General features: G+C 37.7%; 1 protein-coding gene across 3 annotated transcripts in view; it reads right to left on the bottom strand.

Moving 5' to 3' along the window:
• The window catches only part of Wwc3 (WWC family member 3), a 106,764-nt gene that overhangs the window by 31,207 nt on the left and 48,100 nt on the right, over positions 1–27,457 (bottom strand). For 2 of the 3 annotated variants that reach the window (XM_076918716.1, XM_076918717.1), the window contains exons 4-9: positions 26,417–26,497; positions 23,178–23,254; positions 21,612–21,691; positions 9,386–9,515; positions 8,362–8,511; positions 5,841–5,914 (exon numbers count right to left, since the gene is read on the bottom strand). In XM_076918716.1, the coding sequence (XP_076774831.1) occupies positions 5,841–5,914; positions 8,362–8,511; positions 9,386–9,515; positions 21,612–21,691; positions 23,178–23,254; positions 26,417–26,497 (592 nt within the window). The remainder of the gene's footprint in view (positions 1–5,840; positions 5,915–8,361; positions 8,512–9,385; positions 9,516–21,611; positions 21,692–23,177; positions 23,255–26,416; positions 26,498–27,457) is intronic. The other variant, XM_034485673.2, reaches the window with a different exon arrangement.

Here is a 27,457-nt window from a genome sequence, read left to right as displayed (position 1 = left end):
CGTGTGTTTGTGTGTGCATGTGCACTCCTCTCCCTCTCCCCCTCTCTCTGTCTCTCTGTCTGTCTCTTTCTCTCTCTCTGTCTCTCTATCTCTCTGTCTCTGTCTCTCTCTGTCTCTGTCTCTCTGTCTCTGTCTCTCTGTCTCTCTCTCTGTCTCTCTGTCTCTCTCTCTCTCTCTCTCTCTCTCTCTCTCTCTCTCTCTCTCTCTCTCTCTCTCTCTCTCTGTGTGTGTGTGTGTGTGTCTTACCCGAACCATCTCCTGGACAGCATAGATTCTAAGTAACCAGTCTATCACTAAACTATACACCATACTCCCAAACCCTGAACAAACTGAATTTCATATGATTTAATACAAAGAGATCAAGACTTCATTGAGCCTGGCAGCTGTATATTAGCAGGTATCTACAGAAATTCAACTGGCTGAGGGTGGAGGAAGATCCAGTTCCAGATAATTCTATCCTTCTCAGTAAAATCTCAAGGGATTCACACTATCTAGAAAAATGGATGAGCCGAAAAACTTATAGGAAGGAGGAGAAACACAGGGACCTTATTCAAAGAGCCTGCTTACCTGGAGCATACTAAAACAGTAGAACAGCCAAAGTTAAACCGTGTACTATAACTTTTCATAGCTTACAGGAAAAATGTGCTAGAAGGGTCAACCTCTCTAGCAGAAACAAGATCCGGATGAGGACGGTTTCTTGCAGTCCATCTGGAAAAGCTGTTTGGGCCATGATGAAAACTAGGCAAGTATTTCCACACTTAAGCATATTTCTTTGTTAAGCCCAACTTCACAAAAATGAAGGTGCTTGTAAGCTGCTTTTCAAGATACCTCAGAACCTAGAATACTGACATATTGGAAAAGGAAATCCCCTTCTTTGTGACCACACAAAGAATGTGGATGTTGACTTTTCAGCCCACTTCAGCCAAATCAAAAGAGGCATATCTGTCTGTAGTTTGTCTCTTCTAGAAGCCAGGAAGCAATAGAAGAAAGGATTCTACCAACAAGTGACCACTAACAGAGTTCCTTGGCCTTTCAGTAGGCCTTCTCTGTTTGGCTAAGGACTTGGAATAGCACCACAGGAAGGGAGCATTTTTACTACTGGAGGTTTCCTGGAGGAAGTAGATTTCATGCCTGAGGCAAAACACTGAAGTGCCAGAATCTGTGCACCTTCTAGATCAATACTAAATAGTTGACCCACTTTTTGAAGTCCCTAGGAGAGCCATCATTCCACTGTAGGAAAAACAATGTCCAGAAAGGCTTTTCTTTGGGGTGTTATTTCAATGAAACTAAGTGCTTGAGAAGCAAAAACATGATGAAAGTTTACAGAACTCCCACTCCCACACACACACCTTTTCCAAATTTGTTTTTTAATCAGCCCTAAGCACCACTTTAAATTTGTTAAAATTTGGAAGGGATCTTCTTCCTTTTTTGTACAAATCTACTGTATATTCTATTAATTCTTCTTTTTGACAGGTAAAACATCTTATGGCATATATATATAATCTTACACAAATGCCTTTAAGAGCTTTAAAACATATGTTTCTCCATGTCCTGAGAGTGAAGAAATAAAAGCAAAATCTCAGTTTAGGTTTCATATTTATTAAGTGATTTCTAAATCCTGTTCCCTGAGAAGGTCTAATGCAGAAATAAAATATGAACTATGGCTCACTTCTGATATCTGATCAAGTGTTTTTTCTGTCATAACCAAGGCATATTAAACCATGAATGGAAACCCGTGTGTAGGCTGAAGAAACTACTTAGATCTTCACAGTTGATAGGAAAATCTTCAATTGTCTGCAGTTTCTAAGAATAATGTACTTTTAATGTTAAAAACATTGGAAGCACATCAAGAGTAACCCCCAATTATGCCTAAAGTCTTCAATCTGCTGTATAATTTTCCATGTTCCTAAAATCATGTGGATTTTGATATAGCAAACAATTTCAGAAAATCTGTCATCCAGTTTGATGGTGACAAGTCATGACATATCCTACTGCCATGATGACAACTTAGAAAATTATTTCTTCTTATTTTAATTCCAGGCCCTGGCATCTCATATATTTTCATTTAGTTTTCTTCCTGTGAATGTTTACTTTTATGCTAGAAAGGTCAAAGAAAATCTCAGCTGAGATCTAAGTTGCAAATATGACAACATCTCTTCAGCAGAATGAATGAATACTGACAGGTCAGTGTGTATTTCACTAACCTCTACCTGGAAAATTCTTCATCTAGAACACATGGAAGGAGAAGTATCTGTCAATACACTACTGTCCCTCAGCTGCCCTCTTTAACATTTTCTCCCCTTGAGAAGGAGAGCTATTTAGGGAGAAACTTTCTAAAATGAAAAGCAGCAAGTATTCAACTCCTTAACTTTACCCAAATGAAGAAGATGGAGCAATATGCTTTTCTTTACTTGTCAAAGCTCATGTGCAAAGTCACTTGAGAAAAGAAGGGGGAAATCCAAGTGACTAATCAAACTCAACTGGAATCACTGAATCCTGACAACCGATGAACACCAGGACTAACCCTGACAGCAAGACTGAAGACACAGGAACTGGATGAACCACATGTTTTGTTCCTATCTGAGCTGAATGTTTCCATGGGAACAGCTACAAATTGTACATAGTTCTGGAACAAGTGCTCTTAGGTTAAAAATATGGAGCCATCTGCGTCATCCAGATTGCTTCAAGAAGACTTGTTCTTCCAATTTCAAAAAAATTCCCAAAATTTTAAACCAGTAATATGAAAATATCCCTCTAATAAGGTCTGCCTTGGGAATACAAGTAGTCATTACAGGAGGGAGAAAAAGGTAGAAACAGCCCTCTTGGGATATTTCACATAACTCAGAATTGAAATACAGGAGAGGTTACTCTGACAGTGGTAGTGTGGCCAGGTAAGTCTCCAGAATTCTCACATTATCACTCTGAATTACAAGTTCCACTCCTAGACACTTTTTGTAAATCTTAGCATACATAAAGCCATTCACCATCCAGAAATCCACATTTTTGATAATCTTGTATTTCTTTAAAACAACCTCAATTCTAGACACTCAAGGAAAGTCTTCCTCAAAAATATATAAAAGGATCACTTTCTCCTCCTTTTAGACCTGACAAAAGAAATTGATCTAGAAAACCACCTTTATGAAACTTTAACATTAATAGAAGAGCAAACCATCTGACTTCCTTCTGTGGAGGTAGTCTAAATCAAAACCTACTTTTCATAACCAGGATGAATCACACCAGCTCTCTTGGGACTTTTCAGGGTGGACTTGTGGTTGGTATTGAATTTCCCAAGTTCATTGGCCAGTGGTGGTTACCTCCCTGGTCATATGCTTCATTTTGCATGCATTCTTTCATGGTAGCTTTGGGTGCTTTGTGATTGTTTCTTCTGACCGACCAATCATATATGAAATATATAAAACATATACATATCTGCAGTGGCTAGGTATAATGGTCATTTTATATGTGTGAAATTGACTAGGCTAAGGGATGCCCAGGTAGTTGATAAAACATGATGTCTGACAGTACCCATGAGAGAATTTCTGGAAATTATTAGCATTTTAATCAGAAGATTATATTAAAAGATGTGCTTTTTTTCAGTGTTAGCAAGCAATATCCAAATGGACTGAATTAAAATATTTGATTTCCTGGTACAAAAAAAAAACCAGACAAACATACTTATCCACAACCATGATTGTTTAAAACAACATAACTGTTTGACTATAGTTCCATAGGTCAACAGAGCTATGTTCTTTCCAGAACCTCTAGAAACAAATACATCTTGTTGCTTCTTCCAGTTTGTAGTTGGCCTCTATTTCCAATCATCATGCATTCTCTCGCTCTGACCATTGGAGTCTATCTTACAAGGATCCTGGGATGGAAGTAGGCTTCCTTAGATCATTTAAGAACATCTTTTCCCATCTTGAGATGCCTAACCTGATCATACTTGTGGAGTCCCATTTTGTCTTTCATTTCTAAGAAGCCTCTACTCTTCTGCTAATGCAGAAATGCTGGACTTGGATTCTTCTAAGTAGCTAAAGTAAATATCTTAACAGGGTTCTAACAACTGAAACACCATACTTTGATGCAAATGTAATGATTAAATGCAGTGCCTGCCCACTGAATAATCTTAAATCCTCAACATTTTGCCCAAATGTACTATTTCAATATTTGAAAGGTGACTTGGTATGTACTGACACCATTTCTAGAACAAAGGAGTCACTTGCTATGTTTGGTAAATGTCACAGCAACACATAACAATTATGGTTGTAAGTGTAGCAATAATCTATTTTCTGTGTTTAATACAGCACAGCAAATTCCAGCACCCACACTTGGCAGTCCTACTTCAAAACAGGAATGGAGTAGAGGACTGGTCAGAAGAAACAATTGCCCCCACAAGCACCCAAAGCTACCATGAAAGAATGCATGCAAAATGAAGCATATGACCAGGGAGGTAACCAGCACTGGCCAATGAACTTGGAAAATTCAATACCAACCACAAGTCCACCCTGAAAAGTACTAGGAGAGCTGGTATGATGTGGCCCAGTAAAGAGAAGTGTGGGTTTTGATTTAGGCTACCGCCACAGAAGGAAGTCAGATGGTTTGCTCTTCTATTAATGGTGCAGTTTCATAAAGGTGGTTTTCTAGATCTCAATGAACATTGGTCCAAATGCCAAGCTTCTCAGAAGTTTCTCATTCTGTCTGGTACTCTGTTCTCCCCTGCCCAAGATATTAAGACAATATGCAATCTATAACTGAATAGAGTATTTTTAAAGCTATTCTTCAGTCTGGGACTTGTGGTACAGGCCTATCACCATAGCTAAGGCTGATACAAGAAGCTCCTAAGTTCAAGACCTCTCTGTGATAGCATGAGTTCAAGGCCAGACTAGCCAATGAAGGCAGACCCTAATGAAAGTAAATGGTAAGAGGATAGCTGGGATATAGCTCAGTGATAGGCCACATGTTTAACATGTGTAATGCCTGGGTTCTATCCTGAGCACTGCACATAAAAGCAAAATAAAAATGAAAATCCATGTTTCATGGTTTTCTGAAACAAATTTTAAAGTGGTTTAGCTTTCAGACTCTTTCCATAAGGCATAATAGAGAAAATTTCTCTGTGCAGAGGCCATGTAAGCCATTCAAATATTAAAAGTTGAGAACATGAACACTTGAGAAAGGCAACACACTAAACTCACAGAGGCAAAAATACTGTGCTGTACAAGGATTTGGCCAATGTCCTATGGTAAAGACAGGAGGAAGAAATGGAGAGAGAAAAGACCAACCCAAGGAATAAACCCTGATCAATGTCAACTTTGTAGAAGGCAGGTAAAATAAAATATATGTCAACACAAATGATGTCACTTGTCTCCAACAAATGAATTGTAATATATACTGCTACCACCTGCTGATTGATCAGTACCAAACTGCTTTTGATGGTAAGATGGGTGACTTACTATATCAGCCTAAGGGATCCACACCAATATGTGTGAAAAGACAAGACAGTTTGCTTCTTCTGTCTTGGTGGATGGATGCTACTTATAGCTTGGAAAATAAGGAGGGTAGCAAGGGGATTCGCAAGTATTTGGTATGACAGAGAAACGTGAAGAAGTCTCTAATGACTTCACACCACTTTAACTTTTAGCACTGAGAATTTCACATTTTAAGGGCATCTGGAAGTTGACCAGGTATATAAAGAAGATTCAAAGAATAAAGGACATTTCTATTTTATCAGAATTTGCTTTCTGGTAAAATGTGGGCAGACAGACACTAGAGAAATGGTCAGCCTGTTTCTATGGAAGAAAGCAAGCAAGCAGAAGGCCAAAGTGTAAAAATGTACTTCTTACCTTTTTCGGGCTTCTTCATACTGCCAGTTAAGTCTAACACGGTCTACCAGTCTTGTTTTATCGTCAAAAAGAAACTTTCCAGACACAAGGAACAAAAAAGGAAGGAAAGAGAACAAATATTAAAAATGTGTTTTCAAAGTAGAAAATTCACTTAAACTTTTGGGGAAAAACCAGAGTATCATTTACAATGTATCTTTGTATTTTTCAAAGGTCTAGAAGGAACACTAGAAGTAATACTATGTGCTGTTACCCCTGTATGCTGAAGGCTAAAAGGCAGGCTGCAACGACTGCAGGCTCCTAAAACTGAGATTATTACTGATATTATTTTTGTTTACACACACATATGATATATACATGTGTATATATGAATATATATAAATATATAGATATATAATATCTATTGTATCACTCACTGCAATTAAATATTCAATTAACTAGACAACTATTTACTGTAAGCTGACATGAAGGGAAAACATTCACCACTGCTTTGTCCTATAGATTCTCCAATTTTTTAGTTAGTACAAAACATGGCCAACCCTCCATATTTGTGAGTTCCACTTTGTAGATTCAGCCAACCATGGTTTAAAAATGTAGTTAAATCCATAATGGTTGCATCTGTATTGTATATGAAGAGACATTTCCTCCTGTCATTATTCCATAAACTATACAAATATAACTACCTGTATTACATCAGGTATTATAATTCATCTAGAGGTGATTTGCAATGAACAACAGGTAGCATATTTGTGCAAATAGAAAGCCATCTGACATATGGGGCATAATCATTAGTGGATTCTGGTATTCCAGGGGGTTTAGAAACCAATCACATGAACACAGTGACAAAATTAGATGTTCTAATCATAAATCCCAAGGTCTACATTAGACAGACTAGTTTCCTAAAGAAGGGGCTAGCTAATACCTCCCAAGGCTCAAGGCATTAAAATAGGTGGAAAGGCAATGTCTAGATTGGGGAGGATCACCTACAAGTTGTACTACAAATGCTCAAAATATTATCAGTAGTTAGGCCTAAATGTTTTCATGTCAATTATATTAAAGGTAACAAAATCCACACAAAACAAAAAAACTAAGATAACGGCTGTAAAGCTGCCAACCTAGGGCCAACCCCAGTATACTTCAGGGGCTTATAAACCATGACAATTTACAGCTGGAATGGCAGAACCAGCCACTACTCGTAACCGGACATTTTTAGAATGGCTTACTGAAATCATTAGAGAGCTTTGATCTTATCTGTTTTACTCAAACTAATTAAGAGCTATAAATTCTAAATCAACTTTAGGATAAGAAGAAAAATGTCATTTCCAGAATTCAACGAGTTTTGTGCTTGCTTCCTTCCTCCATTCTGAAATCATTAGGCAAAAACAGCAAGTTTTTTGGCTCATAGATTCTTCTCTGTGTATTACAGGTGGTAACAATGTTACAGTTGGTAACATTAAATAAAATATGCTTTTTCAAAAACGTCTAAATATATTTTAAGTAATAATGAAAATAAAAATTGAAAACAAGTTATATCCAGGACACCTAATCATTTCATATTTTATATTATACTTTCCCAGAAAGGTACTATTTTTCAAACATTCAAACTACCAAATAACTAAAACTGTTAATTTTTCTCACAAACTGTTTTTTTCTCTCTTAAGCTTTCCTTTATTTAATGTTAGGGGTATCATACATTCCACTAATATTTTATGTTTACGTAATGACCCCAAAGGAAAAGAACTCCAAACTTCTCTCCATTTGATAGCAAATTAATTTCTAATTTTATCCAATGATATTACAACAGTAAGTCTTTGATTGTTAACTACCCAGTTTCAAATGAGTATTTTCCCAATTTGATTATTGTGCCTAATTTGATTCTTTGCTGATTATCAAGGGAAAGTATGCTAAAATTGTTCCAAACCTCAAACAAAATCAATTTTTTAATATTCTTTTAGCAGAACAAGAAATGGCAATAAAGTATAATCTTAAAGATTTGGAAATCTTAGCCCAAAACAGAGATCAGCAATCTGATCCATGAACTAGGGCCAGTCCACTGCCTGTTTTTTGTTTGCTTGGTTTTGAAAATAAAGTTTTATTGGCACTCAAAAAGCCCATTTTCTTAGGTATCAAACAAGACATTTTTTGCATTTTAATGAATGACAGCTGACCAATCAAGGAAGTGACTACCTAGCTTTCAAAGCTTGAAATATTTACTCTGAACCTTCAAAAAATAATTTGCTAAGCCTTGCTCTAAAATGTCATGGATATTTTTAAAAAATAACATTTAAGTTTAATGCTTTCAGATGGTTGCCATTTTTAAGACTCCTAATCACAAGACAATATGCATTCTATATCACTGTACCATTATAGTTAAATTGAGAAATATGACTTTCCCTTCAAATTTGCTGACACATCAGCTAAAATATCGCTAAAGTAGAAATTAAAAATTAAATGTGTGACAACACCACCAAAGCCAGTGACTCCCCTCTGAGAATGTTCATGTCTCTGCCTTGGATGAGCATACCTCCCCTACAGTGTCCGTCTGAGATCCAGCATCGCAAAACTGTTGAGGGGCACCCGAGTTACCAAGTGCACCTGTGCTGTGAGAGAAATCTGGTAGAGTGTCCACAATGGAGCAGCTATTCTTGAAGCTGTCAGTAAGTTTGGCCAGACTCTGGAAAACAGTAATACAAGTTCTGTGAGTGGAGATGGCATAGTTTCTTTCCCTTAGAAGTAGCTGTTTCTTTCTGATTCAAGGAGGTCTACAACCTGTGATTAGAGAGATCTCCCACCCTACTCCCCATCAGCATTAGGTTTTTCCAAAAGCATCTTTTTCAATGCACATACTAATGTTAGTCATTTAAGTAAAAGAGAAACTAAATCCTTCTAGTAATACAAACATAAAATAAAGAATAGTTATGAAGCCATTTTTATTGTTTTTTTTTTTTATGTTTCTTAAGTAAAAAAAGCATTTGTATCCCAAATGCCCAAATCCCAAACTGGGTCTGACAAAGATGCATGCCACCTCATATTTTTATAGGTAATCCAGAGATAAAAACATCTCCTAGACCAGCCTTTTATAACCTGATTTTTTACCCATTCTGCTACACGGTCAAAAGCAATCTCTTGTGGGTGTTAGTATGCCAAAATTCACAGAAAGTTATATGTTCTGGCATATGGAGTATGTTTGTGTGGAGGTCGAGAGAAACAGGATTGTTTTCTATTTCTTTAGGCTTTGGGACTCATTCACTTTTGAAGTTGTTAAAGACATCAGGATCAGAAATGACAAGTGCAACAGAGCTCAGGTAGTTGACTCAGAACTAAAGCAAAGGCTTTTTGGAAGGGACCAGTCATCTTGAGTTTATATAAGATAATATCTTACAGCATATATTTATCAGGCAAAATCAATGTTTACCTAAACATGATATATGTGCAGAAAAATGCATATATAGTCCTCATGAAATATGTATATAGCAAATATATAACATGTAATAAAAATGAAAGATAAGTAGGTATGCAGAATTTTCAGGAGGCAGCCTTAGCTTTACCTGCATCAGATCCCGTCGCTCCTTCTCTCCTGTACAAATGGCTTTCTTAATAGTACGGAGTTCACTCATTATAGCCTGGGCCTCATCCAGTTTGTAGTTGGTGTGAGTACTTGACATCTTCCGGTCAATCCTGTTTAAAAATTAAAAATTAGAGTCATTCCACATGAGATTACAACATGGTTTAAAAAAAAAAAACAATAAATATCTAAAGGTATCAACGAACGATGAGAAACAGTTAAAAGCACAGTTTAGGCACAGAACAGCAAAGACTCCATGAAACTTTCCTTCTTTTTAGCAAATACAAAGGCCCGAGACCTGGTTAATGGATGTCTGCCTTTGCTCCAGGAGGATCCTGTGCAGGGGAGGAGGACCCTTCTCTCTACTAAGCTTGAGTCATACATGAGATTGGATAGTCCCTTGCTGGGAGAACAACCAAACTTTGTTCATTTATTCTCAGCATTCTCAGATCAGTAGTCAAATATGTTTATTAAATAAACTTATGGGTGAGATTTGTATGCCAGGAGAGGATATGGAAAACAGCAAGAAGTGGTACATTTCAATAAAATACTTGAACAAAGATTGGAATTTCTCTTGTGGTGCTGGGGATTGAATCCAGGACCTTGCACAGGCTAGGCACTCACTCTACCACTGCACTATTATCTTCAGCCCTGAACACTTGGAAACTTATGCCTTCTCCATGCATTTCATTCCAGCTATCACTTATCACTCTCTTTTCTATCTCCTTGTATCTTGATTTCTTTCCATTGAAATATCCATTCAGCAAAACTTCCTTCCTTTCCCCTTCCTCCTCACCACTCTCTCATTTCTTGTTCCATCTGTTCATTCACCACTGAGTCAACCTATGCACATAAAGGCCTGGTTCAGAGTAGTAGATATAAGACACAAAACAGGACCAGACTTGGCCCCACCTTTCAAGAGCAGGCTGTCTTGGGAGCATGTCCTTTTTCACATCTCTCATGCCTATGTCTCGAGCCTGGGGAGCCCTTAAGGCTAAAAAGATAGAGAAACTGGTCCGGATGTGGAATGAATTCCTTCCCTGGAAACCAGCTACCTTACTCTGCAGATTCCAAGCCCACCATTACACAGGTTCTGGGCCTAACAGTTTTCTCACAGGTTATCCTAAAGATTTGAATCATTGGTTTCGAGCCTAAATTGCCTGGGTTTCCACTACACAAATCTGGCATGCTGTGAGTAGGAGTAGAATTCCAGCTCTGCCACTCATTAGCTGTGGGATCCTAGGCAAATCAACCACATCTTTTGATCTACTTCCTTGTATCTCAAATAAGAATACTAATAATACTACTCCCATAGGCCAGGCATACAAATTAAGAAGAATATGTAAGGAAAGGACTCACCTGGCAGAAGGCCTAGAATGTAATGTTTGTAATGATTATTATCTGCATAATAAAACTACTTACTCATTGGAGAAAGGTATTAAGTTGCCAACTTTACTATTTCATTATTATTAACACATAGATGACCCAACACAGAGCAAAGCTCAGCACCAGAGTTGACCTGACCTACTGGCATCCCTAAAACATACAAGCAAATATAGAAGCAAGAAACCGAGTCCTGGATATCCAGCAATAGGGCAATAAAACCAGTGAGATTTCTCTGATTGCCATCAACTACTATGAACATTTATGAAGTCAGAGCCTAAGACCTTTCCATAAAAAGACAGATAAAAATGCACCATTGGACCACACATATTGCATAATAACACTCCTAAATTCAATCATAATCTGATTCCACAGCCTTATATGTTTCTCAAATATTCATTTCTATAAATTACTAATACATTATTTTAATCAGTTGCATGTATTTTTTAACTACAGTGTTCTATGCTAAAAGTTAAATTACATGAGCATAAACTGAAGTTCAGACAGTGGTATTGTTCTTTATTCTTAAAAGATCTCTGCTCTGGGTCCTTCACAACACCTCATCCAACAGATTGAGGTGATTAGTTTTAACATTACAGTACCTTGATGGCTGTCATAAAATTTAGCAATAAAATATAAAATGTTCTATTGAGTGTGGTGTATATGGCAGTTGTCGGGCAGGGGATGCAGGAGGATCACAAGTTTGAGGCCAGCCTGGGATACACAAGAAGACTAAGTCATAAAACAAAACACAACAAAACAAGGTGTGTGTGTGTGTGTGTGTGTGTGTGTATACAGACAATGTTGTTAACCTAAATGGTTTGATAGACAGGGAGCCTAGGAACTGATTAACTATCAGAACCTGACCATCTACAGGAAGGACTAAAAATTTTATCCAACAACTATCTCTCACAAGTTTAGATGAACCTCTTCTTATACTAATTATCATTCACTGACATATATAGCAGTCACCACTAAAATGAAGTCCATGGCTTCTGTACATGCAAAGACCCATGACTGGACAATAGAAAGGTTTCTGTGATAGAGAATGCTTTTGTTATGAAATTACTGAAAGACAAAGCAACACCCCCAAACAATGATGAGATTCTTTTAGCCCATGTCTAATTCAAGTGTACATGCTAGCAGTTAGGTCCCACTCTTCTTCTGGAGTTGAAATGTATCTCATGACTAGAGCATTGCTTAAAATATCTGAAGACCTGAGTTCAATCCCCAACACCAAAAAAAAAAAAAAAAAAAAAAAAAAAGACTCCCTTGACAGCTATCCATCTCAGCATCAAAATCTACAATTTAGGAACACATAAAGCAGGGAAATCTCATGTATGTTTCCACCATACATACTGTAGAAAGAGCACCAAGCCTCTAACACAAAGAAAAATTCAAGGCCGTACATTTTAAACCACTAATGGCCAAGGAAGTCACTAAATGTTTCTTGTTTCTTGCAGGGCTTAATTAAATAATACAACTTGTATTAATCTTGTCATAAAAGACTTTATCCTATATTGTTGTTAATCATAAACTGAAATCTCTGTAGGCTGATTAAGTCTATAGAAAGGGAAGGTGATCTTCAGACAAAAACCCAAAGCCAGGAAAGTCCAATTGCTATCTAACCATCAATGGCCACTGCTTCTGATACTAGGCTGTCCTATTCTTCCAGAATGAAAAATAGAGCAAGGCCTGCAACCAATCTCACAGACAGAAGGGAAACTTGACTATACTAAATGTAAGTTTCCAAGTACCTAAGAATGAGTATCAGTAAAGTATCCATAGCTACATACATATGTTCTATGGTGAAGGCTACAGAATTAAACCTGTTCCTCTATTAGATCTGAATGTGGTGGCTGCCTTGCAACTTTTAGCAGTGGCAGCACCTAAGCATGGCCATCATCAAACCTAGTAGTGGAGCTAGCAGCCTATTGTGGCACAAGGTTGCACAGGAACCTTAGCTATATCAAGGAAACAGGAACAGTAGCTATATCAAGGGAAAAAAAGACCTGACTTCATCAGCAACATGTGCAATTTAGTCCAACTGTGGGCATTTCAGAGGCCTTTAGAGAATGAAAATGAACTTCAAGACCTGAACCTTGGCTCTGGCCACAGCTCTACCTAAATGACTATGAGACAGTGAAAAAGAATAAAGATTAGGGGCTAGCAAGATGCCTCAGAGTGTAACTGCAGTCACTATACAAGCCTGATGCCTTGAGTTTGGTCCACAGAACCTACATTAAAAGCCAAATATAGTATATGGCCTAAGGTGGAGATAGGAAAACTGGCTGGAAGCATATGAATCAAATTACCTTGATATACACCTTGGAAATAAGCAACCCTGCCTCAACAATGTAGAAGGAAAGAAACAGTTCTCAGAAATTGTCTTCTGACTTCCACATTCACACATCCTCAGGGGGGAGGGGGAATGAAGGAGGAGAAGAAGAAGAAAATAATAATAATAATAATAATAATAATAATAATAATAATAATACCAGGGTAGCTATTTAGACCCTGGTTCAGGGATACCCTGGAACAGAGCAAAGAATCCAAGTAGACCTCTGGGCCACACACAATCTCCATATTTCCTATTTTGTATAAGGTTGTTTGCCTAGAAGAAAATGGGGAACGAGTCTGCTGTAAAAATTGTGAAAGAAGGATCTGGAGAGAAGGTTCATCAGTTAAGAGCTCTTAACTTGTAGAGAACCTGGGTTCAGTTCCCACTACTCTTATATGGCAGTTTACAACTGTCTGTAACTCTAGTTCCAGGAGATATAATGCCCTCTTCTGGGTTCTGCAGAGGACCCAGATTCTGTTGCCAACACCCACATAGCAGCTTACAACTGTCTGTAACTCCAGTCCCAGGAGATCCAGTGTTCTCTTCTGGACTCCCTAGATACTAGGCACACACATGGTACACATGCATACAAGCAGATAAAACATTCATAAAGTAAAAATAATTATTAATAAATGAAAGCATTATGACAATTTCAAAAACTAAAAGCCTAAGTACTATGATATAAAGAGTATCTAAAAATAATTCAATATATCAAGTACCTAGTAGATGACAGTTATCATGCTGCATGCTTTATACTGGGCACACATTTAAGCCATGAACATATCTATAAGATGAGTATAATCCTCTTGGACTTTATAATGAAGAATTTGGAGTTTGGAGCAATTAATGAAGTGTCAAGATGGCAAGTTATTATGTGGCAGGCAAGGATTCAATACTCACCCATATACTCCCTAGTTTTGAAGCTTGCACAAAATCACAGAGTAAGGTGATGCCCCTCCTGTGCAGTCAAACCATCACAGAGTGGCCAAAGCAGGTCCGAATGGAGTTTTACAAGAAAATATTTCACAGAGCTTAAATTGCTTCCATTTTGCAGTCACAATCAATTGTTAGTTAACAAAAACTTCAATGTGAAGGGGATTTCTTTTCTCACTTCTGTAAAAATTTTCTTATCTAAGACTTCCCTCTAATTTTAAAAAATTCCAGGCAGAGGACAGTGGCTCTAATCTGTAATCCCTCTACTGAGAAAACTAAAACAGGAGGATCATCTTAAATTCAAGAATGAACTACAAAGTAAGTTTTGGGTCAACCTGAGATACAGAGTGAACCCTGGTCTCCAAAAATAAGTATTTATAGAAATTCTGGTCAAATTCAGATGATAATCTAATTATTTTGTCTTTTATAAAATATTAATATGTTCCATTTCATAAAGAAATTCATAGATATCTGCCAAAGAACTATCTTGTTTTTTTTTAGTTTTATTAAGAGTGCAAATCAGTGTTAATGAACTATATTTCTACTAATAGAAACGTGATCACTTCTCAGAAAGAATAAAATGTAGTACTAAGACAGTCATAAGTTCTTATGAAAGTGTAGAAAAAAACAGGACTAAGACTCAACCATCTTTAGTTTTCCATATTCTATGTTTTGTACATAGCTTCAGGATATTGAATACCTCGGTGAAGTCTACACAGCCTGTAAAAAGTCAATGAGAAGGTCAGACAAGGCTCATTTTATTAGTACTCATCCTCCTCATCACTAGATTAACAATATACTCACAGCCAAGGCCTACTGTGTTAAACCTGAAGACTACAGCCAAATCCTCTTTATACTATTTTCAAGAAATTGAAGAAAAAAAGGAAGAAGAGATACCAGACAGAGACATTTAATAGATGTTTAATATCAACCTTATATCATGTTGCCCTAAGGTTTCCATTTTTGGTGATTAATTGAAATGTCAGTAGAATTCACTAGCAGCAGAAGAATTAAGACTAACACCCTAAACCATCATCTCAGAGAAAAGAGTTGTCAGTCCTCTGGAGCTACTCCACGTTAATACTGAAGAATAAAACACAATAGAATAAATATTTTTGTTATGACCACTACAGTTTACATTGGTAGTTCTAGAAAAGGCCTTGAATGCACATCAGGAAGCTTCTGGCAGCTTGCTAGTAATAGCAGGTCCTCAGTGGAATGCTTGGTTTGTCCCATTACTGGGAACAATATTCTTTTTATTTCCACCCCATTTCTGTGCATTTTACTGCTATCTCAGTACTGCCTAATGGGGGTTGCACAGGCTGCACCTTATGTTTGTGTTAGTAGGATACTGTTAATGGAACCCTACTCTAGCTGTGTACAATTCCAATTATCCTGAACTGCTAAGCCCCAGTTTGATATCAAATATTCAGAAGTCATTCTTATTTAAAGAAACAAATAGATTTGACTCTATCTATCCTACCTTAACTGGGAAGTTATTTTAATCAATCGTAAGGTTGGGAGGCTCACAGAGTGGCAGGAATGAACCTAGTAGAAACTGGTTGTTGGATTGCTTAGTGGACACTCCTTTTAGTAATATGAATAGCAGGCATAAGTAACAAAAGTTCTTAAAGCACAGGACTCAAAAGAAAAATATAACCTAAAAAGGACAGGGGAAGGAAATGACTGAGCAGTTAATAAGAAGATAACCAGGCCAATGTACAGATCCCCCTGAGATCCTAGCAGACCAGGAAAACTTGTTGACTATACTAAAAGCAAGTGTCCCAGGCACGCAGGGTAAGAGGGCTGGCATGGATGAGTGAGAAAGAATCTAAAGGGAAATGAGGTTAGTGCAGGAAGCTAACTCATCATGTCTAGTTAATATTTTAGGGGAGAAAGAAGGCCACCTGAAAGTCATAAGCTGGAGACATTTAAAAGGAATCTCTGTGGTTACTCACAAGAATCATGAATTACAATAGTGGGTCAACTCTGTGAGTGGTCAGAATAGAGTCTGTGAAAGGCACTGTGTGCCAGGTATGGAAATATCACACCATAAACAACAGATGTGGTAACAAGGGGGTCAGGGTAGCATTCTGGCTATCACACCAGTTTCAGGCATTACACTGTTAGGCAGATAAAGGCTTTAATGGGAGAAACATAGGGAAAAGCCATGTTAAGTGAGTGGGCTTCTTGGCCAGGACAGCTCAGATTCTAGCACAAGGCTCACTTCAGATCTCCAAACAGGGGACTACCAAGGGGACTTTGCCCATACCTGTGAGCATGCTCAGCCCATACTTGTGTTTTGTTCATTCCAGAAACTCTTCAGTTTTTGTCTCCTATTTGCCTCTGGACACTAGTAATGAGTCACATTAAGGTAATTTTCAAGTTAAGTTTCAAAAACTTGTGGGCAAGAGAGTCCCGTGATCTTTCACTTAAAAGTCACATAAGACTTTTCCAGGATAAATGATGTTTCTATTTTCTGAAGACTTTTGCAGAGGGTCCTGAGAGAAATGCAAGTGAATAATTCCCTTAGATGTTCTCTCTCTCATTCACCAATGAGATAGGCAAAAATGCCACGCCATAGCTCCTCAACACATTCTGTTGGCAAAGCCATGGAAAATAGAAATGTTCATGTCAACTGACAGGATGACAAAATCATGCAGCTGCTGTAGGAAAAATTGACAGTGTCCAATATGTAACAAATACATTCACTTTATGACCAACCATACCACCTTTCAGGTACTTCTTCTGAAAAATACAGATGTACAAAAAGAGGCAAAAAGCTTATGGAAAATACTGTGCATTGCTGTAGCAAGCCACCAGGGAAACTGTAGTACACATAAATTCTTTTCCTGAGAAAATCAATTTTCAAAAAACAAGAGGAGGAGGAGGAGGAGAAGCACATGTGAAGAGATTTAACAGATGCACCAAACAAATGTACTCGTTGGAATCTGGAGGCAAACAGAATGAGGAAACAGGAAAGCACACTGCTGATTAGGTGGATAGTTAGTGAGCTAATAGCACTCAAATTACATTCCAAAAAAAGTCTACAGCTTTAGGAAAAAAAGACTTATCAATTAAATGTGATTTGGGGATTTGTTGAAATAAGAACTTAGGGAATGAGACAGGGCTACATATTTGCCAAGACTAGTCACTGTGGGGTTAAAATAGGGAGAGGGCTGTAGAAGACTTTCTCTCTACTTTTATTTATCTTCTATCACTGAAAAGCTTACACCTCTCTCATTCATATATATACATATATATTTCATATATATATACATATACACATACATATACATATATATATATACATATACATACTTTATCATTAATCCAGAGACTATATCTAAGGCCAGCTCTCCTCCACAAATATTTGCAGCATATACAGATTTCTTTTTAATACAAAAGGTTCTTTTTTCCTCCCTTGGATCCAAGCATAATGATGGATTTCCTCAGAGCCAGGAAATTCACCAAGATAAACAAGTCAAGTTTAAAATGTTATTAAGAGGCCAAACTCCTGTTGAGGTGCTCTGCAGTTTCTGGGAAGCAAGAAGAGCAGATGATTCCTGGAGAAAAACCTAAGACTGCTGCTTTAAACTGTGATAGTAATTAAAACAAACAAAACAAACAAATACGCTTCACATTTATGTACAATAGCCCATGTGCTATATAACTTAGAGTAAGGATTTCAAGGTGACAGCGGTATGATTTTTTTTTCTCAAAAATTCTCAATGAACAATACTAATATGCACATTTGATACAAACATAGATGACTAATCCTCAATAGCAGAAAATTAATTAGGCTATAAAAATCTCATAGCCGGTGGAATAAAAGGCAAGGAACCAGCTTGTATTTCACTTCCCAAGCATTTTAAGAGTGGTTTAAGTGTCTCTGTTTTCTCTTTTTTCCTGAGATGCTACATCACATAATAAGTAAACACATAGAGACAATGCAGATTTCAACAGAGCAGTGACATGCTATTTAAGAAGAGCTCTCTCTGTGGAGCTTCTTCCCGGAAGGCATTTGAAGCCTGGACTGTTGGTAGGGCTCAGAAATGAAGTAAGCCCCTCAGGACCAAGGCTAGGTCCAGAATTTCCCCAGCTAACTCTTGACATTCTAGTGTAGGGTGGGTATTTTCATGAGCTCTAGCAGGCACGAGAAGCCTGCCCTTGACAGGAAGTAAGTTTACAATGACTACTCCCAAGCATGGAGTCTCGCAGCCAAACAGAAACTAGCTAGAAACAACATCATAGGTCTCTCTCTTCTAGGATCCCAATTCACGTTCCATGTGAGATACAGGCATGACATTAAGCCTCTCTCCCTGTGCTCATTTATACTACAGCAAGAGAAATAGAGGCTATCTCCTATCCTTGAGCCACTTAGAGCTACACCACATGTATCACCTCCAATCAAGGCCAAAGGAAGGTCCATTTCCCACTTTCCAGCATATTTCAGGTTCTATATGATTCAATATTAACTGGACACTACAAACTTTGTATTCAAACTGGGAAACAGGCTATCCATAATGGGCCAGGAGAACCACTGGGCACCAAGTACAGCAATCCCCTCTTAAAGCCACAGTCTTCAGGGAAAAGCACAGTTTGGCTCCCCTGTGAGCCTCGGAGCTGCTGTACATTCTCAGATTCTTTCTGAACCCCACTCAATTTCCTCAGAACATTTGCAAGTAAAAAAATGAAATAGACTGCAGCTTTCAGAATACACAGAGCCTACCATGAAAATGTCAGATTATCCAGCATCATAGAGTAAAACTACCAGGAGCAAAGGGCACTGAAAGCAGGAAATCAAACTCCTATTCAACTACATAGTCCAGGAAACTTCTAATAACCTATCAGATCCATTTATTGGTTTGCTTTTATCCCTTATTCATCCCTTTTAGCAGAATAGCCACAACACAAGGAAGCATCCTAGAAAGTGCTGGGTGGCTCGATGAATGGTGGGGGATGGAGTTAGGAAGATAAAGAGCCTGAATCAGTATTCTGGAGAACACTGTATTAAGTGGACCAAATGAGCAACAAAGCCAATAACCAGGAAGTATAAGGTGACAATGCAACTTCCAACAGAGCAGTGTTGGAGAAGACACTTGATTTGCTTAAGACAAAAACTTTTAAAAGGAGAACAAAAACAGCTCTGCTAACTGATGAGCATTAATTAAAAGAATCTCAGATTGCAGAAGCAAAAACAGGCAGACCACACAAACAGACTGCTCATTGCTAGTGAAGAACAAAGAGGGATAATGACTTTAAAGAGCTCAGACAGCATTATGCTGATCGGCTTATCAAAACCCACCTGCAGGGGGCATGCCTGTGTTTCTGAGAAAAGGCCATCTTTTAACATTCCTGGGAATTAAAGCCAGAGTAAGTGGGCTTCCGCAGGCAAAACCTAACAAATCCTTTGTTTTGTGTCATCCCTGGCACCCAGATGACTTTAATATTATAAAAGGGTCAAATAAAACAACCCTGAACCAAGCCAATCCTGGCTGACTACCAGAGTCAGTCTTGGGATGGATAAGTGGCTCACAAGTCAAAGTACTTGCTGGATAAACAGCAAACATGAAGACCAGAATTTGGATCCCCAGAACCCATATAATTATTAGGTGGGTGTGACAGCCTGTCTATGATTCTATTGCTCAGAATGTAGAGAGAGGAGTTCTGGCTTCCACTGAGAAACTATCTTAATGAATAAGCTGGAAAGTGATGAAGACTCCCAAATGTCAGCCTCAGGCCTGCACGACATACAGGTCCACACATACTCAAATATGCATATACAAATATACTACAAACACGTGGAAAAGAAAAAAATTAGTCAATCTCAATTTAATGTCCAAAACTAGAGTATGATATGTTCAGATCATACACCTTACACAAGGCTGAGGTAACTACACTTGTCAAATACAGTAATCCATTACCTCCTCAAAAAGACCAACAGTGCCCTCATATTTGTTACTGTGTTACTGAGCGTGAATTCAGGATACAAAACATTCTATGCTCCTCATCTTTACCAACCACAGTAACCATGCAGATAGACCCATACTTTTGTTGAAGGTTAACTTGGTACCAGGTAATTTTGCACTCTGGGCAACTGAACTCGATCAGCACTGCTAAGCAACTGCATATTTGTATCTCTCCTCAATTCTTCTGTTGAAGTCCTATTCTCTAACATGAAGACACTTGGACAGGGCCAGGGGTTAGACAAAGGCATGAATGTACCCACAAATGTCCTCAAAAGAAAGGGAGAGATATCAAAATTTAAATAACCTCTCTCTCAGCCATGTAAGGATACAGTGTAAAGGTATATATCAGGAACTGGGTCATTTCTAGGAATGGACTCAGACTTAAAAGACTGTCACGCCGCAGCTGATGCTATTTTGTTGTAGGAGGCCGAATGGCTAAGACAATCATGTAAAGAGGAGAAACACATGCTTAGGAAGTATGAAGCACATGCCAAGTTAGCCAGTGGATCCAGCCTCTAAAAGGACTTTCAGGTAATAAGTCTACACTACTGTTTCTTAACAAAAACTCTTTCAGGCCAACACCATTATCATCTGTAAAATACTGACTCTTAATGTTCACTTAATGTGCTTGGTTTAATATAGCCTACTAATTATAACATGTATGTAGTAATACAGTTCTAACTGCACGGGTGTGAAAAAAAAGAAGTGTTGTAGATGACACCATCTAACAGTACTTTTTGTGATGATGGGAATCTATAACCTATGATGCTCAATGTCTAGCTGCTAGTCTCAGGCTTATCAATTGGCAGCATTTGACAACAACTGGCTCAGTGGTTCTTTAGCTGTTGGTAAAACCTCTTTGGCAAACCTCAATCTCCAAAAATATTCACATTACAGTTAATAACAGTAACAAAAATTATAATTGTGAAGTAGCAATTAAATAATTTTATGGTTGAGAGTCACCACATGAGGAACTGTATTAAGGGGTCACAGCATTAGGAACGTTGAGAACCACTGGTCTGGACACATTTCAAGTCAGTCACAATGCTACTGACAGCTGGTATGTAGAAGTCATGGATGATACACAACTTCCTTGGTGTTCAGGATGATCTTCATCAAGAGTCATTCAGTCAAAAATATCACTATTGTCATGGTAGAGAAAATATGTCCTACCTACATATGACTACTGAGAACTTCAGGTGTGACTACTAACACTGAGGAACTAGATTGTAATTTCATTTCAATTAATTTTACAATTGAAAAATTAAAAGAAACCAATAAAATCCTGAGTTTAAAAGCAAATCTTCATGTGTGTCTTAAGCAGTACAGCTATAATAAAGTATGCATAAATGTAAAAAGAGGATTTTATTTCCCAAGTATTTCCATTGAAAGGAATAAGGTATCTTCAAGAAAAAAAAAGAAAGATTCTGATGTTCGAGATCTGAAAATAATAAACATAAATAAAAGCATAAAAGTGAAAGTCTTGAAGCTTTTGAACCTGACATGTCCAAACACCAAATGTGTCAGATAAATAAAAACAAACATGAAAATACTTCCATGAACATATGCAAGTAACTTACTCTTGTAGGGTCTCCACACCCTTTTCTTTGTATTGGAGCTCCTGCTTCATCTGGGCCAGCTCTCGTTTTAATCTGGAAAGCTAAAAACAATTTTTTTTCCAAATGTAAGCCATGATAAATTATTTATACAACAGTTATCCAAGTTCTTCCTTAGCATTCAACTGCATGGTTCATCCACCCTACATTATTCTAGGAAAACTGCCTTACATATACTTAAAAGTCCTCAATCCTGAGGAGTACTATGAAATACTCTAAATATAGTGTGTTATTGTAGTCATGAACTCACAAGAACTATAGTTATCTGTCACGACCTGTACAAAACCAAATCAGCCCAAACTCCAGCATAGCTGGGGAAGATGTTCTCTTACTGAGGAGTTCTTAGTAGTTAGCAGCTCATAGGGAAGGGAAAAAATAATCTTCTTTTGGGGACGGGGCCACTAGTATGCTTCCCATATTCCCATAAATATCCTCATACCCACAAACATGCAGGCAACACTAATCAGACATAGGCTAGCAAAAAAAAAAAATGAAGAGGAATGAAACATGAAGTTGAGAAAGGGGCCTGTTTAGGGTGATAGGGAGTAGAGCTGGAAGAAGAAAATGGGTGATGGATATGATCATATATCATTATATAAATGAATGAAATTCTCCAAAGAATAATTTTTAACTCCCTAATCCTGACAGGTCATATGAAAGTAGGGAATGGTGAGTACTTACTTTTTGAGGGTAACAATGTACATATCACACAGCAAATAACATTTTGTCATCTTCTCTTGTACTTACTCTTCATAGATAGTACCAAAGATACTTGTAGCCTCTAACTACCTGAACCTCAATCCCCTGATAAGGTTCATTACACAGATTCTAAACCTACTTTACTTCTCCATCAAACCACTGAGAAATAGACCTACAAAACTTGCAAGTTCACAAAGATCCCCAGGTAGTTTTCTTTTCTGTGATCAATCTTCAGAACAAAAGCACATAGCCTATGTTATGGAATTGCACACCAATAAAGAAGGCCTCATTATCAAGATGTTTCCTGAGCTTTGTCACAAAACAATACATGGGTCCTCTCAATCAAGTGGACAAGGGTCTAAAAAATGAGACAAGGGTATCATTTAAAGAATATAGGTTTCATCAAGGAAGAATCAGCATCCTTTTGATAAATTGCTTCTATAGGAGCTAGCCCTTTGGGACTAGCAACCCAAGAAGAACAACTATCAAAGATCAAAAGTGGTATCCCAATGACACAGAGAAGCAGCCCTGTGATACCTGGCCCTGACATCATGCCAGCTTCCCAAATGGTTGAATAGTCTACCATATAAAACATGCATAGATCCTGGCTACTTATTGTCTGATGAGAAATGGCTTTAAAAAAACATTTTTTTTCTGCCAAGGCAAAACAAGAGAAAAATAAGACAAAATGCAACAGTAATTCAGAAAATAAAAATTTTACCAATATCATAGTGTCAGCCATACTGATCATCACAGAATGAATCATGATAAGTACTGTTACATAAAAATACATACAGTGCTTCTATTTGTGGAACCCTTTCTTTTACTTACCCTATCCCGACGACTTGCTATTTCTGCTTTAATCTGGTGTGGATCATACTTTGTATTAGTAGAATATCCAGAGAAGGCTAAGGAAGACGAAAATATTTTATTTTATATTAGCATCTTTTAAACAAATGGACAAAAGGAACTTCTGATTCATCATTTCAATAACTGATTTTCAGGCTGGGGTATATACATAGGCACTGACTCCTAAATAATTAACACTTTACAACTTCAATGATTTTTGCATTAAGATTTACTAAATGATCACATAAGAAAACATAAGCTATAAGTAAATAAATTTTAATTCTACCAAAAATCTATGATGGGTAAAGCCCACATAGACTCAAGGGAGAAAAGATTATGATATGGAAAACTATTCTTTCTTTGTTACTCTCTTCCCCATATAAACACACAGAAGTGCCTAGCAGATAGACTCATGTTAACTATTGTTATTCTCTATAACAATAAACAAAGGATTTATCTTTATTGTCTATACTCTCCAGATGGATAATTGCTGACATGAGAAAGAAAACAAAATATATGAGAAAGAACACTAATATATATATATATATATATATATATATATATATATATATATAAAATTATAAGGTAGTTAGTTCTCTAGTTCTGTCAAAATCTAGTTACTAAGTCAGTCTAGTTACCAGATTGAGGCAGTGTACCCACAAGTCACTTGTTCCCTGGAAACTGAAGTAAGATGTTCATACTTTGATTCTAGGTCTGTTTGGCTGTCTGGCTAAAATAAATCCATAAATTCTTAAACAGTGCCACATTTGTGATTTAATGCTTTTTAAAGACACAATGCCATTAATATGGGGTGAATAAGCCCCACAGACAGATCCGATTTTGCCCATTTCTGTCCTCACAAAGCTGCAAATCCTTCCTGCATCCTAGTGGCTGAGACAGACAGTAGCTGCTTCTCCTCATTCCCCATGCTCTCTCCTCTCTACATTGTTTTTTTTCCTTTTGTTTCTATCACCTTCATTTATATAGCTGGATTCTTGGTGGTTTGTACTATGATAACTTGATGTCTATTCTCTTTCTCAGTTCCATGGTCTTCATCTGTGAGTCAAGCTACCCAAGCATCTTTAGCCTCCTGTGATTTCAGTACCTATGACAGGCATTTCCTCTTATAGTAAACTTAGATGCTTACAACTAGAATTTAATTCAAGATCCTTCCCTCACTTTATATTGGAAAGGACAGCTTAAAACCATCAAGTAGCTTACACAGCAGGATTATTTAAAACTTCAATTAGAACCACATCCAAAGTTAATTTGAGCAGTTCAGAGCTCCTATTTTAAAAACAGCTCTATGGAAAATCTACTACTTAAGCCCCATTTAGTCAGAACTTCAAACAACTGAATATACTAGAAATAAGTATCTGGAAGAGTGCAATGTCTGCCAACTTTATCTCAAATTGTCTTATACTTAGAATTGTGATCTCTCAAGGACATAGAGAAAATCATTTTTATAACACAATTCTTAGCTGGGTGTGGTAGCTCATGTCTGTAATCCAGGATTTGGGAAGCTGAGACAAGGGGACTGCTTTAAACATAGGGCCCGCATGGGCTACAGAGTAAGACTCTGTCACAAACAAGAACAAAATTTACAATTCTTAGGCTAGGAATACAGATCATTCATAGAAATCTTTATAACATGCACCAGCCCTGAACGCACTCCCCATACACCAGAATTCGATCTTAGATAAGAATGTCTTTCCAAATTATACAACTTCCAGAATTTCATTTAAGATCAACAATGAATGTTGTGGCTCAAAAAATATTGTTTTTAAAGATTTAAAATTGTATATGTAATGGTGTCTTGCCAGCATGTACATTTGTATACCATGGAGTGCCTGTTGCCTGTGGAGCCAGAAGAGGGCATTGGATCTGTAGAAATGGAGTTTGTGAGCCATGGTATAGGTGCTAGGGATCAAACCTGGGTCCTCCAGAAGTGCAGCCAGTGCTCTTAATTGCTGAGGCATCTCTCTAGCTCCTCACACATTGTTCTTAACAGGCAAAAATCATTTATAGAAAATCTGTACATCAGGGTTGGGGAAACGGTTCAATGAGCAAAGCACTTCCTATGTAAATATCAAGACCTAAGTTTAAATCCCCAAAACTCACAAGAAGCCAGTACACATCTCTAAATCCCAATGTTACTGCAACAAGATAAGAGGTGAAGACAGGAGAATATCCAGAAGCTTTTGGGTATCCTGGCATACACAGACAGATGTGAAAGGACAAAATGGCTTGTCTCAAGATGGAATGTAAAGACCAACATCTAAGGTTGCCCGTAACCTCCACACACATACTGTGTATACCCACATTTTACCCACACCCCCTATACACCCAATCTCCACATCAAGCATAACTCCCTCACCTACACTTAAATGTCTTCAGTTAAATAGTTAAATGTAATATACAAATACAAATAAGACTAAGGGTTGTTAATCTCCTTCCCTACACTCATGTTAAATTTGTTAAATCAGCAGGATCAACCCAACAGTCAACATCTGTGATCCTTCTCACTGAGGCTTGAAACTAACCACCCTAGCACTAAAATTCAACATCATTAAACTCCATCTTAAGAACTAATAAGAACCAAGCTTGGGAGAAAGCTCTGTCCATAAAGTACCTGACACAGAAGCTAAGTAAAAATCCAAGCACTGTGGGAGGTGTTTGTAATTCCACTGCTGAGATAGCTGAATCCCTGGGACTTGCTGGCCAGACAGACTAGCCTAATCAGTGAGATATACTGTCTCCAAGAAGTAAATAATAGTGAGACCAAACTAAAGCCCCTGAAGAACAATACCTGAGGTCTGGTCTCCACATACATTTGCACTCAGATGCTCAGATGTCTCTCTCTCTCACACACACACACAGAGAGAGAGAGAGAGAGAGAGAGAGAGAGAGAGAGAGAGAGAGAGAGAGAGAGAGAGAAAGACTAAGTAACATGAAGTAAGAATCACAACCATAAAACTGTTCTTGCCTCTGACACTTCATAGAAAATATTACCATGGTCTTGAAAAACACATGAGAGTTGTGAGGGCCACTACTGGACATCTACACAACAACCTCTCTCTACCCTGTGTCTTGTTTCTCCCTAACAGAACCATAACACTGACCAGTAGTCATCCTCAGAATATTTAAGATCTAGATGGTGGACTCAATACAACAAGACTACCACTTCAGAGGTTCCAACCCCACCAACAAAAACTCTATACCCAATCTTGGAGAGACTCCATTGTCCATGAAATGCTTAGTGTCCAGGCATGTGGGTCCAGGCACGTCTTCCACATCTACAGCTAAAACAACATAAAATGTCAGCTTTTACTGCACTGAAATAATTTCTGTTACTCTCTAAATATAAGAAATTCTATCTCTGTGATGAGAGAAAAGGCAATCCAAGCATCCAAAACTGCAAATATAATCTCTAGATGCTAAGAATAGTTGTGAACACTAGCAAAACTTTTAATAGTATAATTCAATTTAAAAATAAAATCCTCAGTTCCAGTAAATCTATCAGAACCATTTTTAGAGTCCAAAAAATACCTTGGACTCCTGACCTCTTTTCACAGCACACATGTCACACTTATTACAAGATACCTATCTCCAATCCAATGTTTATAATAAAGACCAGACTTCCACCTCAAGACTCTCTTCTCTATTGACAGTTCAATGTTGAAAGGCATTAAATAACTTAAGGAATCTATTCAGGAATATAATATTGCTTTGGATGATATAACAATAATGTTAGCTTTAGCTGGATCACAAAATGCAAAGTATTATACGTATTATCACAGAAATGCCTTTCACACATATTTTACCTATTGTCAGAAAACTGTCACGCAGAGAAAAGGATGATGCTTCCCCTCCATGAGGAAAACACTGAGTTTGTAGTGACTTGACCTAAACTATGCCATCATTCACAGGAGTAACCACAGCTTTTTTGAGCTCTTGGGGATTAGCTCTCAGTAAATAGGCATGCCCTCCTGTAGCCTTCAGAATTTAGGCTTGCTGACTAACATGTGAGAAAAATGCTATGTGATCTATTTTTCTCTGGCCTGCTCCAACCTGCCTGTGGGAAGGGGAACAAAAGGATGACAGGGTTGCCTAAAGCTCTCAATCTTAAACCAGACAAGCAGATGAGAAAACTTTTAGCAGAGTGCCGATGGAAGATAGTCCATAGATAGAGTGGGATGGGCTTGGAGCCTCAGAAAGAATGTTGGCAGCACTGATGGTTGATAAGGTCAAGCTTTGCCACC

The sequence above is a fragment of the Arvicanthis niloticus genome, chromosome X, assembly GCF_011762505.2.
Source record: "Arvicanthis niloticus isolate mArvNil1 chromosome X, mArvNil1.pat.X, whole genome shotgun sequence".
In the NCBI taxonomy this organism is placed as follows: Eukaryota; Metazoa; Chordata; class Mammalia; order Rodentia; family Muridae; genus Arvicanthis; species Arvicanthis niloticus.
This window is presented reverse-complemented; position numbering and strand designations above follow the sequence as displayed.